At 45.9% G+C, this 20586-nt stretch overlaps 1 protein-coding gene across 2 annotated transcripts in view; it reads left to right on the forward strand.

The window, feature by feature from the left end:
- The window catches only part of LOC141162327 (uncharacterized), a 53174-nt gene that overhangs the window by 16601 nt on the left and 15987 nt on the right, over positions 1-20586 (forward strand). For both annotated transcript variants that reach the window (XM_073648324.1, XM_073648325.1), the window contains exons 2-7: positions 5892-9374; positions 10416-10507; positions 10604-10662; positions 16770-16921; positions 18276-18438; positions 18662-18853. In XM_073648324.1, coding sequence (XP_073504425.1) covers positions 5892-9374; positions 10416-10507; positions 10604-10662; positions 16770-16921; positions 18276-18438; positions 18662-18853 — 4141 coding nt within the window. The remainder of the gene's footprint in view (positions 1-5891; positions 9375-10415; positions 10508-10603; positions 10663-16769; positions 16922-18275; positions 18439-18661; positions 18854-20586) is intronic.

Below are 20586 nucleotides of genomic sequence, written 5' to 3' on the forward strand. Positions count from 1 at the left end.
CCGGCGGTGAGATTGGTAGCGTGAGAATGTGTGACCCTTTCCCTATTGCCATGCCCCCAAAAAGTGAAATGATGATTTGGTGCCGGGCAGCTATTGGTCTGAGAGGTAGAGATTACCAGGCAATGGTAGAACCAGTTTACTCAGACAGTAGGCCCACCATCTTGACAGCACAGGGGGTGGTTAATGTACGCCATGGGAGGGTGCCCGTTCGCATAATCAATATCGGGAAGAGGGAAGTGTACCTGCCCCGGTATGCCACGCTAGCCAAATTATATACCATTAACCAAAATGCTATACAATCTGTGGAACCCTTGCCTCCATCTCACCCGGAGGAAGGTAACGGCTCTAAGAAAACAATGGAGGACTGGTGTCAGCAACTACATTTGGGTACTGACTCCACTCCCTCACACCAGAAACAGGGAGTCTATCGGGTGGTTCAAGAGTACGAGAGAGTGTTTAGTAAACACCCGTTAGACTTCGGGCGAGTCAAGGGGGTAGAACACCACATCCCCACGGGAGACCATCCTCCCATAAAAGAGAGGTATCGACCCGTACCCCCTGCACACTACCAACACGCCAAGGGGATGCTTAGAGACATGAAGGAGGCTGGGGTGATCAGGGATAGCTGTAGCCCCTGGGCAGCTCCACTAGTCTTAGTCAAAAAGAAAGACAACACCATGAGGATGTGTGTAGATTACCGGAAAATCAACCGTATCACACACAAGGATGCGTACCCCTTACCAAGGATAGAGGAGTCTTTGGCTGCTTTAAGATCTGCTAACTTCTTCTCTACCTTGGATCTCACTAGTGGGTACTGGCAGGTTCCTGTAGCAGAGGCGGACCGGGAGAAGACCGCATTCACCACCCCTATGGGACTTAGCGAGTTTACCTGTATGCCGTTCGGACTCTGCAACGCACCAGGAACCTTCCAACGATTAATGGAGTGCTGTCTGGGCCACAGAAACTTCGAGACGGTCCTGTTGTACCTGGACGATGTCATCGTATATTCTAAGACTTATGAGGACCACCTGAAACACCTGGCGGAAGTGTTCGAAGCTCTGGCAAGCTACGGCCTAAAGGTGAAACCCTCCAAGTGTCACCTCCTGAAACCAAAGGTGCAGTACCTGGGACACGTGGTGAGCGCTGACGGAGTGGCTCCCGACCCTGATAAGATCACCGCAATTAAGGAATGGCCAAGTCCCTCCAGTGTAAAGGAAGTGCGGCAGTTCCTCGGGTTGGTAGGCTACTACCGCAGGTTCATCCCCGGTTTCACCAAAAAGGCAGCTCCTATGCAAGACCTCCTGATAGGCCAGTCCCGGAAGGCCAAGAACCAGAAGCCGCCCTTCAAATGGGAGAAGTTGGAAGAAGAGTCCTTCCGCCAGCTGAAGATGGCCCTCACGGGGGATGAAATCCTGGCGTACCCGGATTACAGCCAGCCCTTTATCCTCTACACCGACGCAAGTAACATCGAGCTAGGAGCCGTGCTGTCCCAGATCCAGCAGGGGAAAGAGCGAGTAATCGCTTACGCCAGCCGAAAACTGCGACCCACCGAAAGAAACCCTGAGAATTACAGCTCATTTAAGCTAGAGTTCCTGGCAGTGGTGTGGGCAGTCACCGAACGCTTTAAGCACTACCTCACTTCTTCCCGGTTCGTCGTGTACACGGATAACAACCCGTTGACACACCTGGACACGGCAAGACTCGGTGCCCTAGATCAGAGATGGATGGCCCGCCTGTCCAACTACGAGTTCACCATCAAATACCGGGCAGGACGCTCCAATACCAACGCGGACGCCCTGTCCAGGATGCCAAACCTACCGGACGTAGGAGAAGATCCAGAGGGACTGGAAGAAGTCGAACTCCCCGCGTTTCACCGTCATTGGACTATCCAGTATTCCCATCGGGTAAGGAGTAAGCAAGGCGCTACGCTTAACCCCTTACCTCACTACAACTGGGCGGAAACGCAGGACAGTGACCCTGCCGTCCGGCTGGTGAAGGAGATGCTGACTCGGCCAGAGGCTCGCCTTGACCCAGACGCTCCGGAGGAAGCCAAGCAACTGTGGGCAGAAAAGAGTAGACTGTTCCTTTACAAGGGGAAGTTGTGCCGCAGAATGGTTAACTCCCGGACGCATGAACTAATCTGGCAAGTAGTGGTGCCACGAAGAGACGCAGCCATGGTGATGGAGACATACCACGACGGGGCTGGACACTTCGGATGGAAGAAGCTGGAGTTCCTGCTGCGCGAGCGGTTCCACTGGGTAGGCATGAGGGGAACCATCGAGAGGTGGTGCAGAGACTGTGGCCCGTGCAACCTAAGAAGGAAGGACCGTGCCAGCCAGAAGACTCCCCTGCAGTCCATCGTCACCCGGAAGCCGTTGGAACTGGTAGCCTTGGATCATGTAAAACTGACCCCAAGCAGAAGTGGCTACGTCTACTCACTAACCATCGTGGATCACTACTCCCGGTTCTTGGTTGTCGTCCCCGTCAAGGACTTAACAGCTCGAACAGCAGCTAGAGCCTTCCAGCAGCATTTCTGCCGTCCACATGGGTACCCGGACCAAGTGTTGACAGACCAGGGACCTGCCTTTGAAGCGGAGGTCTTCCAAGAATTCTGCACTCTGTATGGCTGCCGGAAGATAAGGACGACACCCTATCATCCGCAAACTAATGGACTTTGTGAGAAAATGAACCAGGTGGTAATGGATCTTCTGAAAACGTTGCCCCTGGAAGAACGCGGTCTGTGGCCTGAGAAGCTGCCCGATCTGGTGGACCTATACAACCACATCCCGGTAGGTTCCACCAACTGTACCCCGGCTTACCTAATGAGGGCGAGACCTGGTAAGTTACCTGTTGACCTGGAAATGGGAGTCCTGACACCCGAGGACACTTCACCAGAAGCAGACTGGGACACAGAGAGGCAGCAGCAGTACCGGAGAGTACAGGAGAGCGTGGAGCGAAGTCTCTGTCAGGCTAGGGAAAGACAAGAGAAAACTTACAACCAGTATGCTCCCGCTGTTCCCCTGGTACCCGGAGAGCAGGTCTTGAAGAGAAAAAGACGGCTCCACAAGTTGGACGACCAGTGGGAGAAGGACCCGTACACCGTACTGCCCTCAAGCCACGACAACCCAAAGGTCTGTACCATCAGTAAAGACGGAGGTGAAACCACAACCATTGTATCCCGGGATAACCTGAAGAAGTGTCCCGAACAGCTACGGAACCCTGAAGAGGAACAAGAAGACCCTCGACCCGTAGAGGAAAGGGAAGACATGGTTAGTACTGTGCTCGGAGAGTTCCCTCGGTCTTGGACTCAAGTCAATGGCGCAGTTGTGGTACCCGTACTCACCTTCCTCCAACCAGCATCCCAAGCACCTACGGAGCGACAGGTAGAGCTGGAAGAGCAGCCGGTCCAGGAGGCAGAAGACTCCACACAAGCAGAACAGGAGGATCAACCCTCTGCTTATAGTGAGCCTGCCGTACCCCTAGTGAGCCAAAGAGCCGGTAGACAGCTGCCCAGTTTACCCTTGACAGCTCCTACACCCTGTAGTTCAGGGCTAGACAGTCAGCTCCGTAGGTCCACTAGGGCCACTAGAGGCCAGTTACCCGCACGTTGGAGGATTTGAAATGTATAAATTGTTTTATTTGTGGTTACCTGTTTTTCTTGTTGCTTGTGTATAATTATGTGTTTCTAGTTGTTTATAGGAGTCTTTGGTGGATTTACCGGGAATCCTTTGTACATAGTTGGAGCGTAACCCAGGACGGACTAAAGACTGTTAAGGACTCGGGGCAGGACAGGCCCCTACCTGGTTACGTCTCCCTGTTTTGGTGAAATGGACACCTTGCTTTCTTCAAAGACTGCACCCGGTTACGGACATGCCGTGACCACCTTTATGTGTTTCTTTATTGTATTGTTATTGTTATACCTTGTTATGTTTTTCCAAAAATATGTTTAGTCCCGGAGTACTAAATTTCACTAGGGGAGAATGTGACACCCCAGGGGTCTGGTTGCCACAGTGATAGAGATATTACTTCTGAGAGCAGGTGGGAGGTCTCTTGGTCAGGAATCCTATGCATGCCACACCTCCTGCCCAGTCCTGGGAGGGGAAGAACTTCCCCTATATAAACCTAGGGCTGAGGCAGGGTTAGGGAGTAGAGAAGAAGTAGAGACAGAGAAAAGAAGCAAATATAGGAACAGAACATCAGGAGCTCTGTGGGAGCAGTGCTATAAGGAGTCAGGGGCTGGCAGCTGCAGAGCTCGCCCTGACTGAGAAGATTTCTTACCGGACCCGGAGTCCGAGGCTGTGGGGACTAATCTCTACCCAGCAGCAGAAACCGACCGGCAGGGGATTGCAGGTCCTCTGGCCCAGAAACCCGAAGGCACGGTCACACGCGTGGGACCAGCACCGCCATCGTGAAGCGGAAGCCATTAGAAGGCCCCGAGTCACCAGCCATACGGGTGAGCACCACACGGTACACTCAGGGACGTGGGCTACTTTTACCCGCCTCTAGCAAGGTAGCCAGAAGAGTACAGTTAGTTGGGAAGGCCTACAACTCCGCCTGGCCAGGGGAGATCCCATCTGCTCAAGGACTGACCAGGCCCCGATTGCTAGCAAGTACTCCGGGAGGGTCTATCTTTGTCACCAGTAAAGACCCTGAACTACACCGCATCGTCTCTGAGTGGTTCCTGCTACCCCCATCATCCACGTCGGCTGCCCTGAGGCCATACCCCTCCCGTTGGGGGTTATACCATCCACGCTGCACCATCCTTCCACCGGCCTCAGCGGTCTGCCCTGCAGCGGCAGCTCCATAGCTGCATTCAACGGGTGGCGTAGTCATCCACCATCTACTGCTAATAGACTGCCACTTAGTCTGACTCCCTGGGCACGGACCGGGTCATCGCCACGAGACTACTACCCCCATCTGATCCGGGTAGGCTCCCGCGTGCGCAACGCAGCGCGACTCAGGCCCAGGGGCGCGTCATATATATATATGTTGGGAATTTAACCTGTGGCCAATGTGGCATGAATTAACTGGGGCAGTCTGTACGGTATATTGGACACTTAAAAAAGTTGCACATCTTTAATAGATTTACTGCATTTTATGGCTCAAATCAAAATGGAAAAATGAGTGGGGAAAAAAATGGAAATGATCTCAAAAAGTTAATCCGCCTGTGCTATTTCACTCACCCCTTGCAATAAACCCAAATTCTCTTTTTGTAATTAGTGCAAAAAAAATTCTGTCTTGTATGAAATTCTGATGAGTGTAGCAAATAAAGGGATGAAATCTCACTTTGCACTTTATGATCGTCTACTTAATTGCTTCTAATGTTTTTGCTCAATACTGTATTTAAGGACAAGGACATTAGGAAGTATATAAACTTTAATTGAAAACTGAATTGAATGTCATCATACAATGTACAAGATAATGCTGTCATAACTGTGTACATAATTAATGTCACCATGCTGTATCCATAAAAAATGCTGCTATACTACTGTGCAAATGAATAATGCTGCTATACGGTATACAAATGGCATCACTATATTTTACCCATAAATAATGCTGCTATTCTCTACAAATGAATAATGATGCTATATGGCGTACAAATAGCGTCGCCATGCTGTACACATAAATAATGCTACTATACTGTAAAAATTAATAATGCTGCTATACAGTGAACAAATAGCGTCAACTTGCTGTACACAAATAATGCTGCTATAATGTAAAAATAGCATGACTATGCTGTACCCATAAATAATGCTGCTATACTGTACAAATGAATAATGCTGCTATACAGTGTGCAAACAGCTAGTCCATCAGCCATAGTGTTTCCGACGACAGCAGCTTTGGTGTACCCCATTACTTTTAATTGACTTTTTTCTTTTTATATCTTCCAGAACTTCTTGCCAATGATACGTATGAAGTTGAAACTTTCACAACAACCACTTTGGGGTCTCGGTTTACCATGGCTGTGACTACTCAGATCCCTCTCCGAAAACCATCAGGATCCCGTGCACCCACGAAAAAAACACCTGTGCATTCTCCAGTTCCCAAAAATGGCAAATTACTCCATCTTCTGCCTCTGGATCCTTCTATAGTGACTGACCAAGACAACCTGGTACAGGGTGGCAGAATAATAAATGCCACCAATTTAAGGCATACAAATTCTACCCACCACAAGGGTATAAGCACCACACAAAATATTACTCATTTGCGCCCAACTCAAATGCCAGTTACTGCCAAGGTCCATTCACAGAGGGAGTCCTCTATAAAGAAACCTATCATCAGGAAAGCACCAACTCCCCCTAGCAAGCTCAAAAATATGATGAAGACCACAATGAAAAACCCTTCTGCCAGGTATCAGAGCCCACCACACGTCCATCATAAAAATGTTACAATGAGACCTGGAATGGGACATTTCCATTACTTGAATTCCAGTACTGGTGTAGCGGAGCTGGTCAAACCTCACAGAGTTGTAACACCATTGAGGAACAGCTTACAACTTGGCCAGAAGAACGTCTCACCAGTAGCCGATAGATTGAAACATCTCCCATTGGGTTCCCAGCTCAACAAACAGCTAAAAGATAAAGTCAACAGTTCCTCACTATTACTTAGAACTGTAATAAACAATAGTTCCCAGTCAGTCACTCATAAAATCAACCATATTACTCACTCTTTGCCAAATTCCAGTTTTATTTATGGAAAAAAGAAAATGTTTTATGAACTGAACTCTCTGAACACATCAGAACATGTATGGAGAACCGAAAACATGTCCTTGGTACCTCAAATCGATAGAACGAAAGACTTATCGGCACCCGAGCTTTTGAGGGAAGTAAGTTTGCATTTGCCAGGAGTTCAGCAATCTGAAATAATGCAAGAGTTGAACTCAAAAGTAACTATAAAGGTACCAGATATAAATGGCATCTACAACCAGACAAAGGAGAACTTACGAGAGACAGAACTTTCTAGACTGGGTCAAGATCGGACTATTCAGTTAGAACCAGACAAAATGAATCGAGTCAGTTCTGAGCCTGTAACGATAGGCACAGTGATCAACCAGACCCAAAGATCTTCTGATAAACAAACGTATCCAGTGGAGGAAGCCACGGAGGTCTGGACTTCAGTACGGGCAACAACCCAGTCTAAAGTACAAGTCCACAACACTGTGGAGCAGCAATACCAGACTCATCCAGCACTGACAACAGGTGGACACATTCATCGGAACCAGACACATAGTCATAAACACCATAAACACTCTTTGTTGGGTGAACACAATCAAACTGATAACACTGTGTCTCAACATACAGTCACATCCCCAGCAAGGTTAAGTGGTACTAATAGACACCATCTTAGACATCTACACAACTTTACTCATCCACATGAGCATAATGAGCACTGGGTCCAACATCAGATGAGTTCTACTCAAGTCTCTCTAGATCACGTAGGCAAAAAGAGGCATCCAAGCCAATCTCCACTCCAAGAAGAGATGAGAAGTTTTTATACAAGTCAAGGTATCATAAATAATGGATCAGATTTTGATGCAAGTACCTTAGCTCACTTAAGAAAAAACCTTTCTGAACCTGAAACATTCACAGCAAGTCCTTGGATGATCTTCACAACAGTAGAACCAAAATCAACCACTCAAAGTTTACAGAACCTAAGTACTTTAAGTCAACTACCAGCGCAGACTGAACGGGTGTTCACAACAATTTATGAGCCTGTCGTGACAAATCCACACATGCTCAACAGTTCGGAACATGAGAGCCTACAAAGTCCATACCCAAAGATAACCATTAAACCGATAACACAGAAACATCTACTAACACAATCAATCATATATAACACAACTGAAGAGTTTTCGATGGAACTTAAAACCCAAACCCAGCCAATGCTAACTTCACATGTGGCCACATATGAAAAGACTGAGGTCTTGGTACACAGCACCCAGAGAGTAATTACCATAAATGAGACAGAGTTAATCACACAGTCCCAGGTTAAATTGGTTGACGAGACCCAACCAGTGGAACCTACACAGAGCCAGCCTGATCTGACTGCACATGGATCATCCTTTCAATCCACACAAACCTATCCCGATCTGTCTACAGAAGCTGACTCTACAAAGGTCAGGATAGGATCATCCACTGAGACATTGCCTAACTCGAATTCAGACACAGAGACTCAACCTCTTCTATTCAATGTGACCAAACCTTCGTTAACCACACACGGTCCACCAGACCTTATAACATCGATGGTTTTCATTGAAACACACACAAAACTATCCACGGACAATCTGAATACTGAGCCTAGTACAACTCCACAAGCAATAACACACGGCCACACCAAGTCACAAACAGACTTGGTCTTTAACAAGACTCGATTTATAACGCAAACTGAACCAATCACAAAGGGCAACTCAGAACCTACCACCCCTATAACTGGCATTGAGCTAGTCAGTTGGACAGAGACAGAACTAGTTACGCAAACAATGCCAAACACAAGAAACCTATCGTATTCGATCACACAAACAGAGCCATTCACAAGGACCTCTTCCGGTTGGCTTGAAAAGACTCAAACAGTAACACCGACGCACACTGAACCAAACACAACCAATAGCTCAAAATCATCTATACACCAAAAAATGATCACAGAAAGCTATACAGAACTACCCACACAGACACAACATATCACAAAGGGCACAACAGTGTCCTCTAGCCAGCCAAGAAGAGGGTCTACCACTCCTACTGGGACACTCGTAAAGAATAGGACAGAATCCCTGATACCAAAAACTGAACCACTGAACCCAACCAATACAATGGGATACAATAGGGATGAAACAGAATCATCCAAGACAATGTTTGAGAATCCTAAAAATATAATTACACCCTATGATGACGTATCACAAACTCACAGAGAACATTTACCCTCAACACAAACTCAAAAAGGTTTGGAAACTCAAACATCATCTCAACACCTCACAAGGGCTAGACTAGGAGATCAAACAGCAAAAGATCATCTAACCTCAGCACCAGGGACACCAGGTGTAAGTGAAGGACACGTTACGTCACACACCACTGCCGGACCTTGGAGTGAGATATCTAGCCAAACATTTCCTGGTGGACATCAAAATCGAGACAGTAGACGGTACTCAAGACCAACAATATCTTTAACAGTGCCAACATCTTACCCCACGAGAAGCCATACTTCAGAAAAAGACCATTCCAGTGGGGTTATGACCGTAAAGAGTTCCACAAATGAATGGAAGTCGGTAACATCATCGAAATCCAACACGTTCACCACCCAGAATATTGGTGAGATGATGTCAGTGCAGCCTGGAAGAGACCGAATCTTCATTGTAGACGAGCAGCAACCAGTCTTTAAAGGTCAGTCATGAACCTTTACTGCCCAGACTGCAATCATTTCTTCCCCTTTGATAGATTTTATCTGTTGTTTTTCTCTTCATTTGTCTTGAGTCTTCTAAAACCTGCATTTGCAGACTGACCTTTTTTGAAAGAAAAATCGCTCATAAAGATGTCAAAGTGGATTTTTCTGTACAGAGCTATAAAAACATGGCTGCTTTCTTCCAAAAATAGCACCACACTTGTCTACAGGTTGCAAAAGGTATTACAGCTTTGTCCAATTCACTTCAATGGAGCCAAGCTAGTCATGAGTCAAAGATAGTTATGATGCTGCTTTAAGAAAGTAATCTGAGAACAGCATGATGTAGGGGCTGAGAGCCTGATTACAGTGATGTGTCACTTACTAGGGCTGTGTGCTGCTGTTTAAATACAATCAGTATTTTATCAGCAGGAGATTATCACTACAGGACTAGGTGTCTTGTGCCTCCTGGTTCAACCACTCCTCCACCACTGATTGGCTGCTTTTTATCAGTGTTCACAGAAAGCAGCCAATCAGTGGTGTGGGCGGGGTTATACAGAGCTCAGCATTTAGAGCTTTGCCAGATCTACAGCAGAGAAAACTGTGATTGTATCAAAATGACTGCAAGCAGCCCAGCAAGTGACACATCACTGGAATCAGGGTCTCAGCCCCTACATTATGTTGCTCTCAGATTGCATAACAAAAACCTGGTGACAGATTTAAAACAGTATGCTGAGCTCCCCCTAGTGGTGGTTAAAGGAAACCACAATTTTATCATTTAAGATAATTTCTATGCAGGGCATCTGGAGATTTTTTTTTTTAATAAACAAAAATAAAAATTGAGTTTAAAAAAAATGGAAGGATTCCTATTTCATACTGGCTAGAGGTAATTACATGTATCTATGTTCCTGTCTTGATAACCTGCCCTTCTTTAAATGGATGACGAATAGGTGACTGTACAAATGGAGTAGGACTATATGATGACTCTCAATGCCAGTCTGCTCCCAGTTATAATAATTCTCAATCTCACTCCTTTCCTCCATCAGTGCAAACCCTTAACGTCACCTACAGAGTGAACGTGACCCACCACGCAGCGTGTGAACAGCTGGACTCCTGCAAACCACTTCTCCTACAAGAGGTCAGTGTCCCGGCATGGGGCCAGCCCTGGATTTGAAGCCTTGTTGCTCATTTAAACCATGTCCTGACTTTGCTTTCCTCTTGTATTTTCTTTCAGTTGACTTCTGCTTACAAGTCTACCCCGGGATTTGATAAGATTGAGATTCTGAATGTGACGTGAGTGGCGAGACTCCTTCTGGGATTATGGGCCTTATTTTTTTATTGATAGGACAGCTGTGCCTAGATTAGACTGTGGCCGTCCATTTATACAGTACAGCACCATGGAGCATGCATATACACTCGCAACCTCCTGTATGGCAGGCGGGAGCTTTAGCAATGAGCCACAGGCTGTACTCCTAATAGGAAGATTGTAGTCTTTCTAAATAGCTAAATTGTATTATTTTTCTTTACAGGCACATTGTACTGGTACATAGAGATTCATCTCTATATATCAGTGCATTTCTATATACCTGTATATTAGTAAGTTAAATAAAAATCAAAATATTTTTTTTAAAGGATATCATGAGACTCATTTACTGGGGAAAAAAAAAAGAAAACATGAAAAAATGGATAGAAAACAAACAGATACAACAATAAAGTGATATTTTTATATGGCACTTTAGAAAAAATATCACAGCTCAGTCTGTAAAAAAAAAAAAAAAAAAACACCAAAACCTCATATAGTGAAGCTTACTTAAACAAAAATAGGCTGTTACAACTATGAATGAATGGGCAAAAAAATTGGTCGTCGGAGCAAGTGCATTACAAAAAATATTCATGTGTATATATGTATCTTATTTATGCTTGTGTGCATGTATGTATTATGTATATGTGTGCTGAGTGGACTGATGGGAGAGGGGCGGACGCAAGTCATGCACAGGGGCCCGTCACTGTCTGTGCATAATACAGTGTGGAAAAAAAGTATGTAGTCAGCCATCAATTGTGCAAGTTCTCCCACTTATAAAGATGAGGTCGGCCTGTAATTGACATCATAGGTCGACCTCAACTATGAGAGACAAAATGAGAAAACAAATCCTGAAAATCACATTGTCTGATTTGGAAAGAATTTTTTTTCAAATTTTGGTGGAAAATAAGTATTTGGTCAATTACAGACAAGCAAGATTTCTGGCTCTCACAGACCTGTAACTTCTTCTTTAAGAGGCTCCTCTGTCCTCCACTCATTACCTGTAGTACTGGCTCCTCTGTCCTCCACTCATTACCTGTAGTACTGGTTCCTCTGTCCTCCACTCATTACCTGTAGTACTGGCTCCTCTGTCCTCCACTCATTACCTGTAGTACTGGCTCCTCTGTCCTCCACTCATTACCTGTAGTACTGGCTCCTCTGTCCTCCACTCATTACCTGTAGTACTGGCTCCTCTGTCCTCCACTCATTACCTGTAGTACTGGCTCCTCTGTCCTCCACTCATTACCTGTAGTACTGGCTCCTCTGTCCTCCACTCATTACCTGTAGTACTGGCTCCTGTTTGAACTTGTTATCAGTGTAAAGGACACCTGTCCGCAACCTCAAACAGTCACACTCCAAACTCCACTATGGTGAAGACCAAAGAGCTGTCGAAGGACACCAGAAACAAAATTGTAGCCCTGCACCAGGCTGGGAATACTGAATCTGCAATAGGCAAGCAGCTTGGTGTGAAGAAATCAACTGTGGGAGCAATAATTAGAAAATGGAAGACATACAAGACCACTGATAATCTCCCTCGATCTGGGACTCCACACAAGATCTCACCTCGTGGGGTCAAAATGATCTCAAGAACGGTGAGCAAAAATCCCAGAACCACACGGGGGACCTAGTGAATGACCTGCAGAGAGCTGGGACCAATGTCACACAGGCTACCATCAGTAACACACTACGCCGCCAGGGACTCAGATCCTGCAGTGCTAGACGTGTCCCCCTGCTTAAGCCATTACATGTCCAGGCCCGTCTGAAGTTTGCTAGAGAGCATTTGGATGATCCAGACGAGTATTTGGAGAATGTCATATGGTCAAATGAGTAAGGTGCATATGCAGCGTTCCAATAGCACAGCGTGGGAACGCTGCATATGCACCTTTCGCAGCCACCACACGTGGGACCTCATACCTAGAGACGTCCATGACGCAGGAACTCCAGCTCTCCACAGGCTTATGAACCCTGGTACCACTGTGAAGCTTCTAAACTGGAACATTCATCTATATACTATGGTGTCTTCCTATTTAGCTAATCCAGATACAATAGCGACTTAATGAATAAGGCCAGTGTGGCCGAAACGTCTACCTATTGTCGCCTTCACCATTGTACTTTTCTTGCATTTTCTCTGTGTGAATAAACTTGCACCAAATAGCAACATTTCAAAGAGTGTGTGATGAATTAATTTTTATGCATATGGTCAAATGAAACCAAAGTAAAACTGTTTGGTAGAAACACAACTCGGTGTGTTTGGAGGAGAAAGAATGCTGAGATGCATCCAAAGAACACCATACCTACTGTGAAGCATGGAGGTGGCAACATCATGCTTTGGGGCTGTTTCTCTGCCAAGGGACCAGGACAACTGATCCATGTACATAAAAGAATGAATGGGGCCATGTATCGTGAGATTTTGAGTGCAAACCTCCTTCCATCAGCAAGGGCATTGAAGATGAAACGTGGCTGAGTCAGCATGACAATGATCCCAAGCACACCACCAGGGCAACGAAGGATTGGCTTCGTAAGAACCATTTCAAGGTCCTGGAGTGGCCTAGCCAGTCTCCAGATCTAAACCCTATAGAAAACCTTTGGAGGGAGTTGAAAGTCCGTGTTGTCCAGCGACAGCCCCAAAACATCACTGCTCTAGAGGAGATCTGCATGGCGGAATGGGCCAAAATACCACCAACAGTGTGTGCCAACCTTGTGAAGACTTACAGAAAACATTTGACCTCTGTCATTGCCAACAAAGGATATATAACAAAGCATTGAGATTAACTTTTGAAATTGACCAAATACTTATTTTCCACCAAAATTTGAAAAAAAATTCTTTCCAAATCAGACAATGTGATTTTCAGGATTTGTTTTCTCATTTTGTCTCATAGTTGAGGTCGACCTATGATGTCAATTACAGGCCGACCTCATCTTTTTAAGTGGGAGAACTTGCACAATTGGTGGCTGACTAAATACTTTTTCCCCCCACTGTATATACAGGGTTGTTAGCAGTCATTGTGCAGGAGGAGGAGGTGAGCTGTGATGTCACCTATTATGAATGGTGAATCCTGTGTTATCTAATAATAATAATCTTTATTTATATAGCGCCAACATATTCCGCAGCACTTTACAATTTAGAGGTTCATATACAACAGTCATAAGTAACTGTTAAAGATAATACAATAATTAAAGCAAAAATAATGACGACCCTGCTCGCAAGAGCTTACAATCTACAATGAGGTGGGGGTGACACAAAGTACAGTGGCTTATTTACAATGATGGTCCGGCCATCTTGAGGGGATGAGGGATAGATAAAGGCTGCATGAGCTCATCACCAGCCAGTATCTTTCGTGCTTTTGGGTTCGGTGGAGACTTATGTTTGGAAAAGTAAGGGATGGGCTATAAGAATATAAAAGGACTTCGATTAGGTAACGTGATAGGCCGCCCTAAATAGGTGTGCTTTAGGGAGTGCCTAAAACTGTAAGTTGTGGTTCGTCCTAATATCTTGGGGTAGAGCATTCCAAAGAATAGGTGCAGCTCGGGAGAAGTCTTGAAGCCGGGAGTGGGAGGTACGGATTAGTGCAGATGTTAGTCGAAAGTCACTTGCGGAGCATAGAGAACGGATAGGCCGATAAACAGAAGTGAGGGAAGAGATGTAGGGGGGTGCCGCACTGTGGAGAGCTTTGTGGGTGAAAACAAGCAATTTAAATTGGATCCTATAATTCATGGGCAGCCAGTGCAATGACTGGCACAGAGCGGAGGAGTCTGAGTAACAGTTAGCCAAATAGATGACCCTGGCTGCAGCATTAAGGATGGACTGGAGGGGGGAAAGTCGAGTGAGTGGGAGGCCAATTAATAGCGAGTTACAGTAGTCGAGGCGAGAGTGGATCAGGGCAACAGTGAGGGTTTTTGTTGTTTCCAAGGTGAGAAAGGGGCGGATTCTAGAGATGTTCTTCAGGTGCAAGCGACAAGAGCGGGCAAGAGATTGTATATGGAAGGTGAAGGAAAGATTGGTGTCAAACACAACGCCCAGACAACGCGCCTGCTGGCTCGGCGTTATTGTGGTGCCACACACGGAGAGTGAAATGTCAGATTTAGGGAGGTGAGTAGACGGCGGGAACAGAAGAAGTTCAGTTTTGGAAAGGTTGAGTTTCAGATAGAGAGCGGACATGATGTTAGAAACTGCGGCCAGACAGTCACTGGTGTTCTGTAGTACTGCGGGGGTAAGGTCAGGGGATGAGGTGTATAGTTGTGTGTCATCAGCATAAAGATGGTACTAAAAAACAAATTTGCTGATTGTCTGTCCAATTGGGGCTGTGTAGAGAGAGAAGAGAAGAGGGCCAAGGACTGAACCCTGAGGAACCCCAATAGTGAAAGGAAGGGGGGAAGAAGTTGTGCCAGCGAACGATACACTGATAGAGCGGTCAGATAGGTAGGAGGAGACCCAGGAGAGAGCAGTGTCCTTTATGCCGATTGAGTGGAGCACAGAGAGTAGGAGGTGGTGGTCAACGGTGTCAAAAGCTGCAGAGAGGTCAAGAAGAATGATGAGAGAGTGGTCACCATTACGTTTTGCTGTCAGAAGGTCATTGGTTACTTTGGTGAGTGCGGTTTCTGTAGAATGTAGGGGGCGGAAGCCGGACTGTGATGGGTCTAGAAGAGAGTGAGTGGAGAGGTAACTGGTAAGGTGGGAGTAGACCAGGCGCTCCAAGAGTTTAGAGATGAAGGGAAGATTGGAGACTGGTCTGTAGTTGTTTGTGCAGGAAGGGTCAAGGAAGGTTTTTTTTTTATAATAGGGTAATGATGGAGTGTTTGAAAGAGGAGGAGAAGATACCAGAAGAGAGGGAGAAGTTGATTTTAGTTAGGTGAGTAGTGAAGACTGAAGAAAGAGACTGGAGTAGATGAGAGGGGATGGGGTCAGTGGTGCATGTAGTGGGATGAGAAGTAGAGAGGAGCCTGGAGACTTCTTCTTCTGTGACTGGGTCAAATGTGGAGAGTGATCCAGAGGGGTTGTGGGGAGGGATGGGAGTCCTGGCACTTGGTGGCTGAGAGCTGATTTCCTAACGGATGGTGTATATTATCTCTGTGAAGTAGGAGGCCAAGTCCTTGGCACAAATGTCCGTGATGGGAGTCTGGGCTTTAGGACTGAGGAGGGAGTGAAAGGTGTCAAAGAATTTTTTGGGGTTGTTGGATAGTGAGGAGATCAGGGTGGTGAAGTAGGTCTGTTTGGCGAGGTGAAGGGCACAGTTATATGTATTTAACATAAATCTATAGTGGATAAAGTTTTCTAGCGTGCGAGTTTTCCTCCATAGGCGTTCGGCACTCCTACAGCATCGCTGGAGAGGTTGGGTTTGCGGTATGAACCAGGGCTGTTTTACTCTGTGTTTAGAGGGTCTGAGGGTGAGGGGCGCTACTTGGTCCAGTGTGCTTCTACTATCTACTGTATATAGAGGTGTTTTCAGTCATTGTACAGGTGGAGGAGGTGAACTGTGATATCACCTATTGTGTAATCTATATATAGGTGTTGACTGTCATTGTAATCCTGCCTGTGGTGATAATGAAATGTTTGCTGAGAAGTGTCAGATTATTATGTTGTTCAGTGCGAAAAGTATTAAATTTCAGGATTTTTATATATAAATAGTGACATTGTTGTTTTTTTTTTTTATTATTATTATTTTCAATCACAAAAATTTTGGAAACTTAATTTATGTAATGGGTCATGTTCTAATGACACTTTACCGTTTAGTACATATGGCTATTTATGCAGCAGGGGTCAAAGACGTTTCCTCTAGTACACAATACAAGCTTCCGAATTAACAAAGATTAAAAAAGAAGGGAAAGTAATATAAAGACAAGCCCTCTTTGTAATTCAACAATCAATCAATCAGCGCAGCTTTCAGGACCCCCAGCGATCTCCGGTGGACGCTGTGGCCCGAAGAACATCTCCTGCCAGTCACAGCCGTCTCACCAGCCTGTGCCCGGCTATTGTGTGCGCCCTTGCTTGGTATGCTGGATGCAGAATAGGTTTTCGTCCTTTTATTGTAGGATATTTTTAATGCAGTTAGTAAATCTGCCTTTCAGGCATCCTGGCAATGGCTTCCGCTTGTCGTTTCAGGGTGGCTGGCACTGCCTTGGAATACAAAGTGCTGTTCAGCGTGCGCCCAGGGAGCCTGATGTCTGTGGCGCAGGAACTCGTCCTCTCTGATCCATCCAGGCTTTTCGAGTCCTCGGAGAAACCCTATAGGATCTATAACATAACCCTGACAGGTGAGGAGACCCCTGGAAAGACTGCAGCCCCTCAGGTAGCGGCTGCATTAGAAATGATGGGAACTTCAGCCTGTTTTCTGGTTGCATCTGACTCGGCGGAGGAACGTGGAAATGTTTTCTTCCTGGAATAACTAGGTATTACTCTGCGGGGAGGTGACCCGGTGACCCGTCCTCTGATCTGTGCCTCCCGCTGGTAACTTCCTCTATAAATGCCCGTCACCTTTTATCACATGTGATGCCCCCTGGTGCACAGTGCTACTTACTGACGTCAGGCGAGTGCAAACTGGAGAAATTTAAATCGGAGGTCGGGTCTGCTGGTCCTAGTCCCTGGTGTCTAGGGGTTTAGTTACCACGTTCCTGGAGTCCAGTAATTTAGTATGTGCCTTAAATCTACGCTGTTGTAAAAGCCAAGAATATGTGCTCAGCAATTTTTCAGAATTGTCATACAAATTAATTTAGAGAATAGCGGCCGGACCTCTATCCCAGGTCCTGTGGATATACCGTAAATGTACACGATGGAAATAAACCTTTAGTATTCCATTCCCTTTTGTCTAGTTATTTATTACTCCAGTCCCTGGTGCTCAGTGGTTTAAAACTACACTCCCTGGTGTCCAGTGGTTTATTACTCCAGTCCCCGGTGTCCTTGATATATTACTTCAGTCCATGGTGTCCAGTGGTTTATTACTCCAGTCCATGGTGTCCTTGATATATTACTCCACTCCCTGGCGTCCATTAGTCTATTAGTCCAACCCCTGGTGTCCTTTAGTTTATTTCTCCAGTCGCTGGTGTCCATTAGTCTGTTATTCCAATCCCTTGTGTCCAGTGGATTATTACTCCAATTCCTGGTGTTCTTTATTATTCCAGTCCCCAGTGTCCAGTGGTTTATTTCTCCAGTCCCTGGTGTACATTAGTTTATTATTACAATCTCTTAAATCCAGTGGATTATTACTCCATTCCTTGGTGTCCTTTAGTTTATTTTTCCAGTCACTGGTGTACAGTGTTGTAATATTCCAGTCTGTAGGACACCGGTGCCCAGTGGTGTGTAAGTTTCCAGTCCCTAGTGTCCAGTTGTGTATTACTTCACTTTCTGGTGTCCAGTGATATAATTTCCCCGTCCCTAGTGACCACTGGTTGATTTCTCCAGTCCCAGGTGTCCATTAGTCTATTATTCCAATTACTTGTGTCCAGTCATATAATTTTCCAGTCCCTGGTGTCCAGTGGTTTACTACTCTTGTCATTTCATGCTTGGCATCCTGGTGCCTGGTGTCCTTTAGTCTGGTCCCTGGGGTCAGTATGTGATGAGTAGAACTGAGTCTTATCTATCTCATTCCTACATCTCATCTCCTCTCTACAGACAGGCATGCCGATCCATGCACAGACTGGTTCGCTTGCCCTCGGAGTTTCCGGTGCGCACCTCTGCGGAAGCTCAGCGCCCTCTGTTTGTCACCTTGTCACAGTCTCTTCTGCCACAACAATGGCATCTGCATCCACCGAAAAGGGCAGGACCCTGAGTGCCAGTGAGTAGTACTGCATCGATTTCATGTTGATATGGTGTCTAAGGGGTAACGTTTCTCCTTGTGGAGAGTGACAATCAAAGCCTGGCTTGTCAGAGTGAGGAGACTTATAAGCCATGCCTGTAATAGTTCTTTGCTTCTGGGATGATTGTTTGCTCAGTCGTTTGCCGTTGTAGTTGGGAAGGTTTCCTGATGATCACTATGGATTCTGTCCTGATTCCATCAGATGCCCGATCGGCAGAGATTTTTGGTACATGGGACAAACCTGCGACTACAGAATGACCCATCACCGCCTTGCCGCCATTGCCTGCGCCGTCGTCTTTTGCATCATCATCTGCGCCGCGGCCGCTGTTTTCATCCTGGTACGGAGGTTTCAGACCCAGATTCTGCAACAGAAAGTGGCCCAGACGCAAAGCAGGTAAAATAATATCACTTGTCTCGTTTCTGTATCCCTTGGCTGGGAAATCCTGACCGGTAGCGACTTTGGGAGACATTTATCATGAGAGCAAAGTCCGTTCACTTGCCTTTATGTGTGTCGTACAAATTGTAATAAACTTGGCAGACTTTTTTTTTAAAAAAAAAGTCGCATTTCATAAATTTCCTACTTACTTTCCGAACTGAAAAAAATGTCATAAATTTTCCTTAAAGGGGTTGTCCAGCGCCTAAAACTAAATGGAGCATGATTTAAAAAAAAAAACAAAACAAAACATTTTGCATCCCTTTAAGCCGCCCAAGTGCTGTCGATGGGCTCTGTTTTCTTCGAACAGCTGTTCATGCACCGTCTAAAAGCGTGACCTCTGTGGCAAGTGTTCAGCAATCACTTTAAAGAAATATCTTCATTTTTCCAACTGGAAATGTAAGAATGAAATGACCCGACAGATTTACATGTACTTAACCCGTCGAGTTCCAGGGTATGGGGTGGGATCAGGAGCTGATTGCTCACCCTACCCAGCAGATTTCGACTGTGTTATATAGACAGCATCTTCCTTTAGCAGCAGCGATTAGACTTTTCTCTGATTGCCACTATTTAAATGCTGCAGTCACTCATTGATAGTGGCATTTAATTGGTTTGATTGCTAGTGTGTGAGTGCAGGGCTCCCAAACACACAGGGCCAAAAGGAAAAACTTGGACAAAGTCTTGGGCCAATCAGAATACAGTATAATGGGCCCCACATAGTCCTCCATACAGTATAATGGCCCCACATAGTCCTCCATACAAAATAATGGGCCCCACATAGTCCTCCATACAAAATAATGGCCCCACATAGTCCGCCATATAGAATAATGGCCCCACATAGTCCTTCATACAGTATAATGTGCCCCACATAGTCCTCCATACCCATACAGTATAATGGGCCCCACATAGTCCTCCATACAGTATAATGGGCCCCACATAGTCCTCCATACAGTATAATGGCTCCACATAGTCCTCCATGCAGTATAATGGTCCCTCATAGTCCCCCATACAGTAAATTGGCCCCACTTAGTCCTCCATACAGAATAATGGGCCCCACATAGTCCTCCATACAGAATAATGGACCCCACATAATCCTCCATACAGAATAATGGGCTCCACATAGTCCTCCATGCAGTATAATGGTCCCACATAGTCCTCCATACAGTATAATGGGCCCGACATAGTCCTCCATACAGTATAATGGCTCCTCATAGTCCCACATGCAGTATAGTGGCCCCACATAGTCCTCCATACAGTATAATGGGCCCCACATAGTCCTCCATACAGAATAATGGACCCCACATAATCCTCCATACAGAATAATTGGCTCCACATAGTCCTCCATGCAGTATAATGGCCCCACATAGTCCCCCATGCAGTATAATGGTCCCACATAGTCCTCCATACAGTATAATTGGCCCCACATAGTCCTCCATACAGTATAATGGGCCCCACATAGTCCTCCATACAGTATAATGGTCCCACATAGTCCTCCATACAGAATAATGGACCCCACATAATCCTCCATACAGAATAATTGGCTCCACATAGTCCTCCATGCAGTATAATGGCCCCACATAGTCCTCCATGCAGTATAATGGTCCCACATAGTCCTCCATACAGAATAATGGCCCCACATAGTCCTCCATACAGAATAATGGCCTCACATAGTCCTGCATGCAGAATAATGGGCC

This window comes from Phyllobates terribilis, unplaced genomic scaffold (genome assembly GCF_046119375.1).
Source record: "Phyllobates terribilis strain yellow unplaced genomic scaffold, ASM4611937v1 Scaffold_9__5_contigs__length_417890890, whole genome shotgun sequence".
NCBI classification, from domain to species: Eukaryota; Metazoa; Chordata; class Amphibia; order Anura; family Dendrobatidae; genus Phyllobates; species Phyllobates terribilis.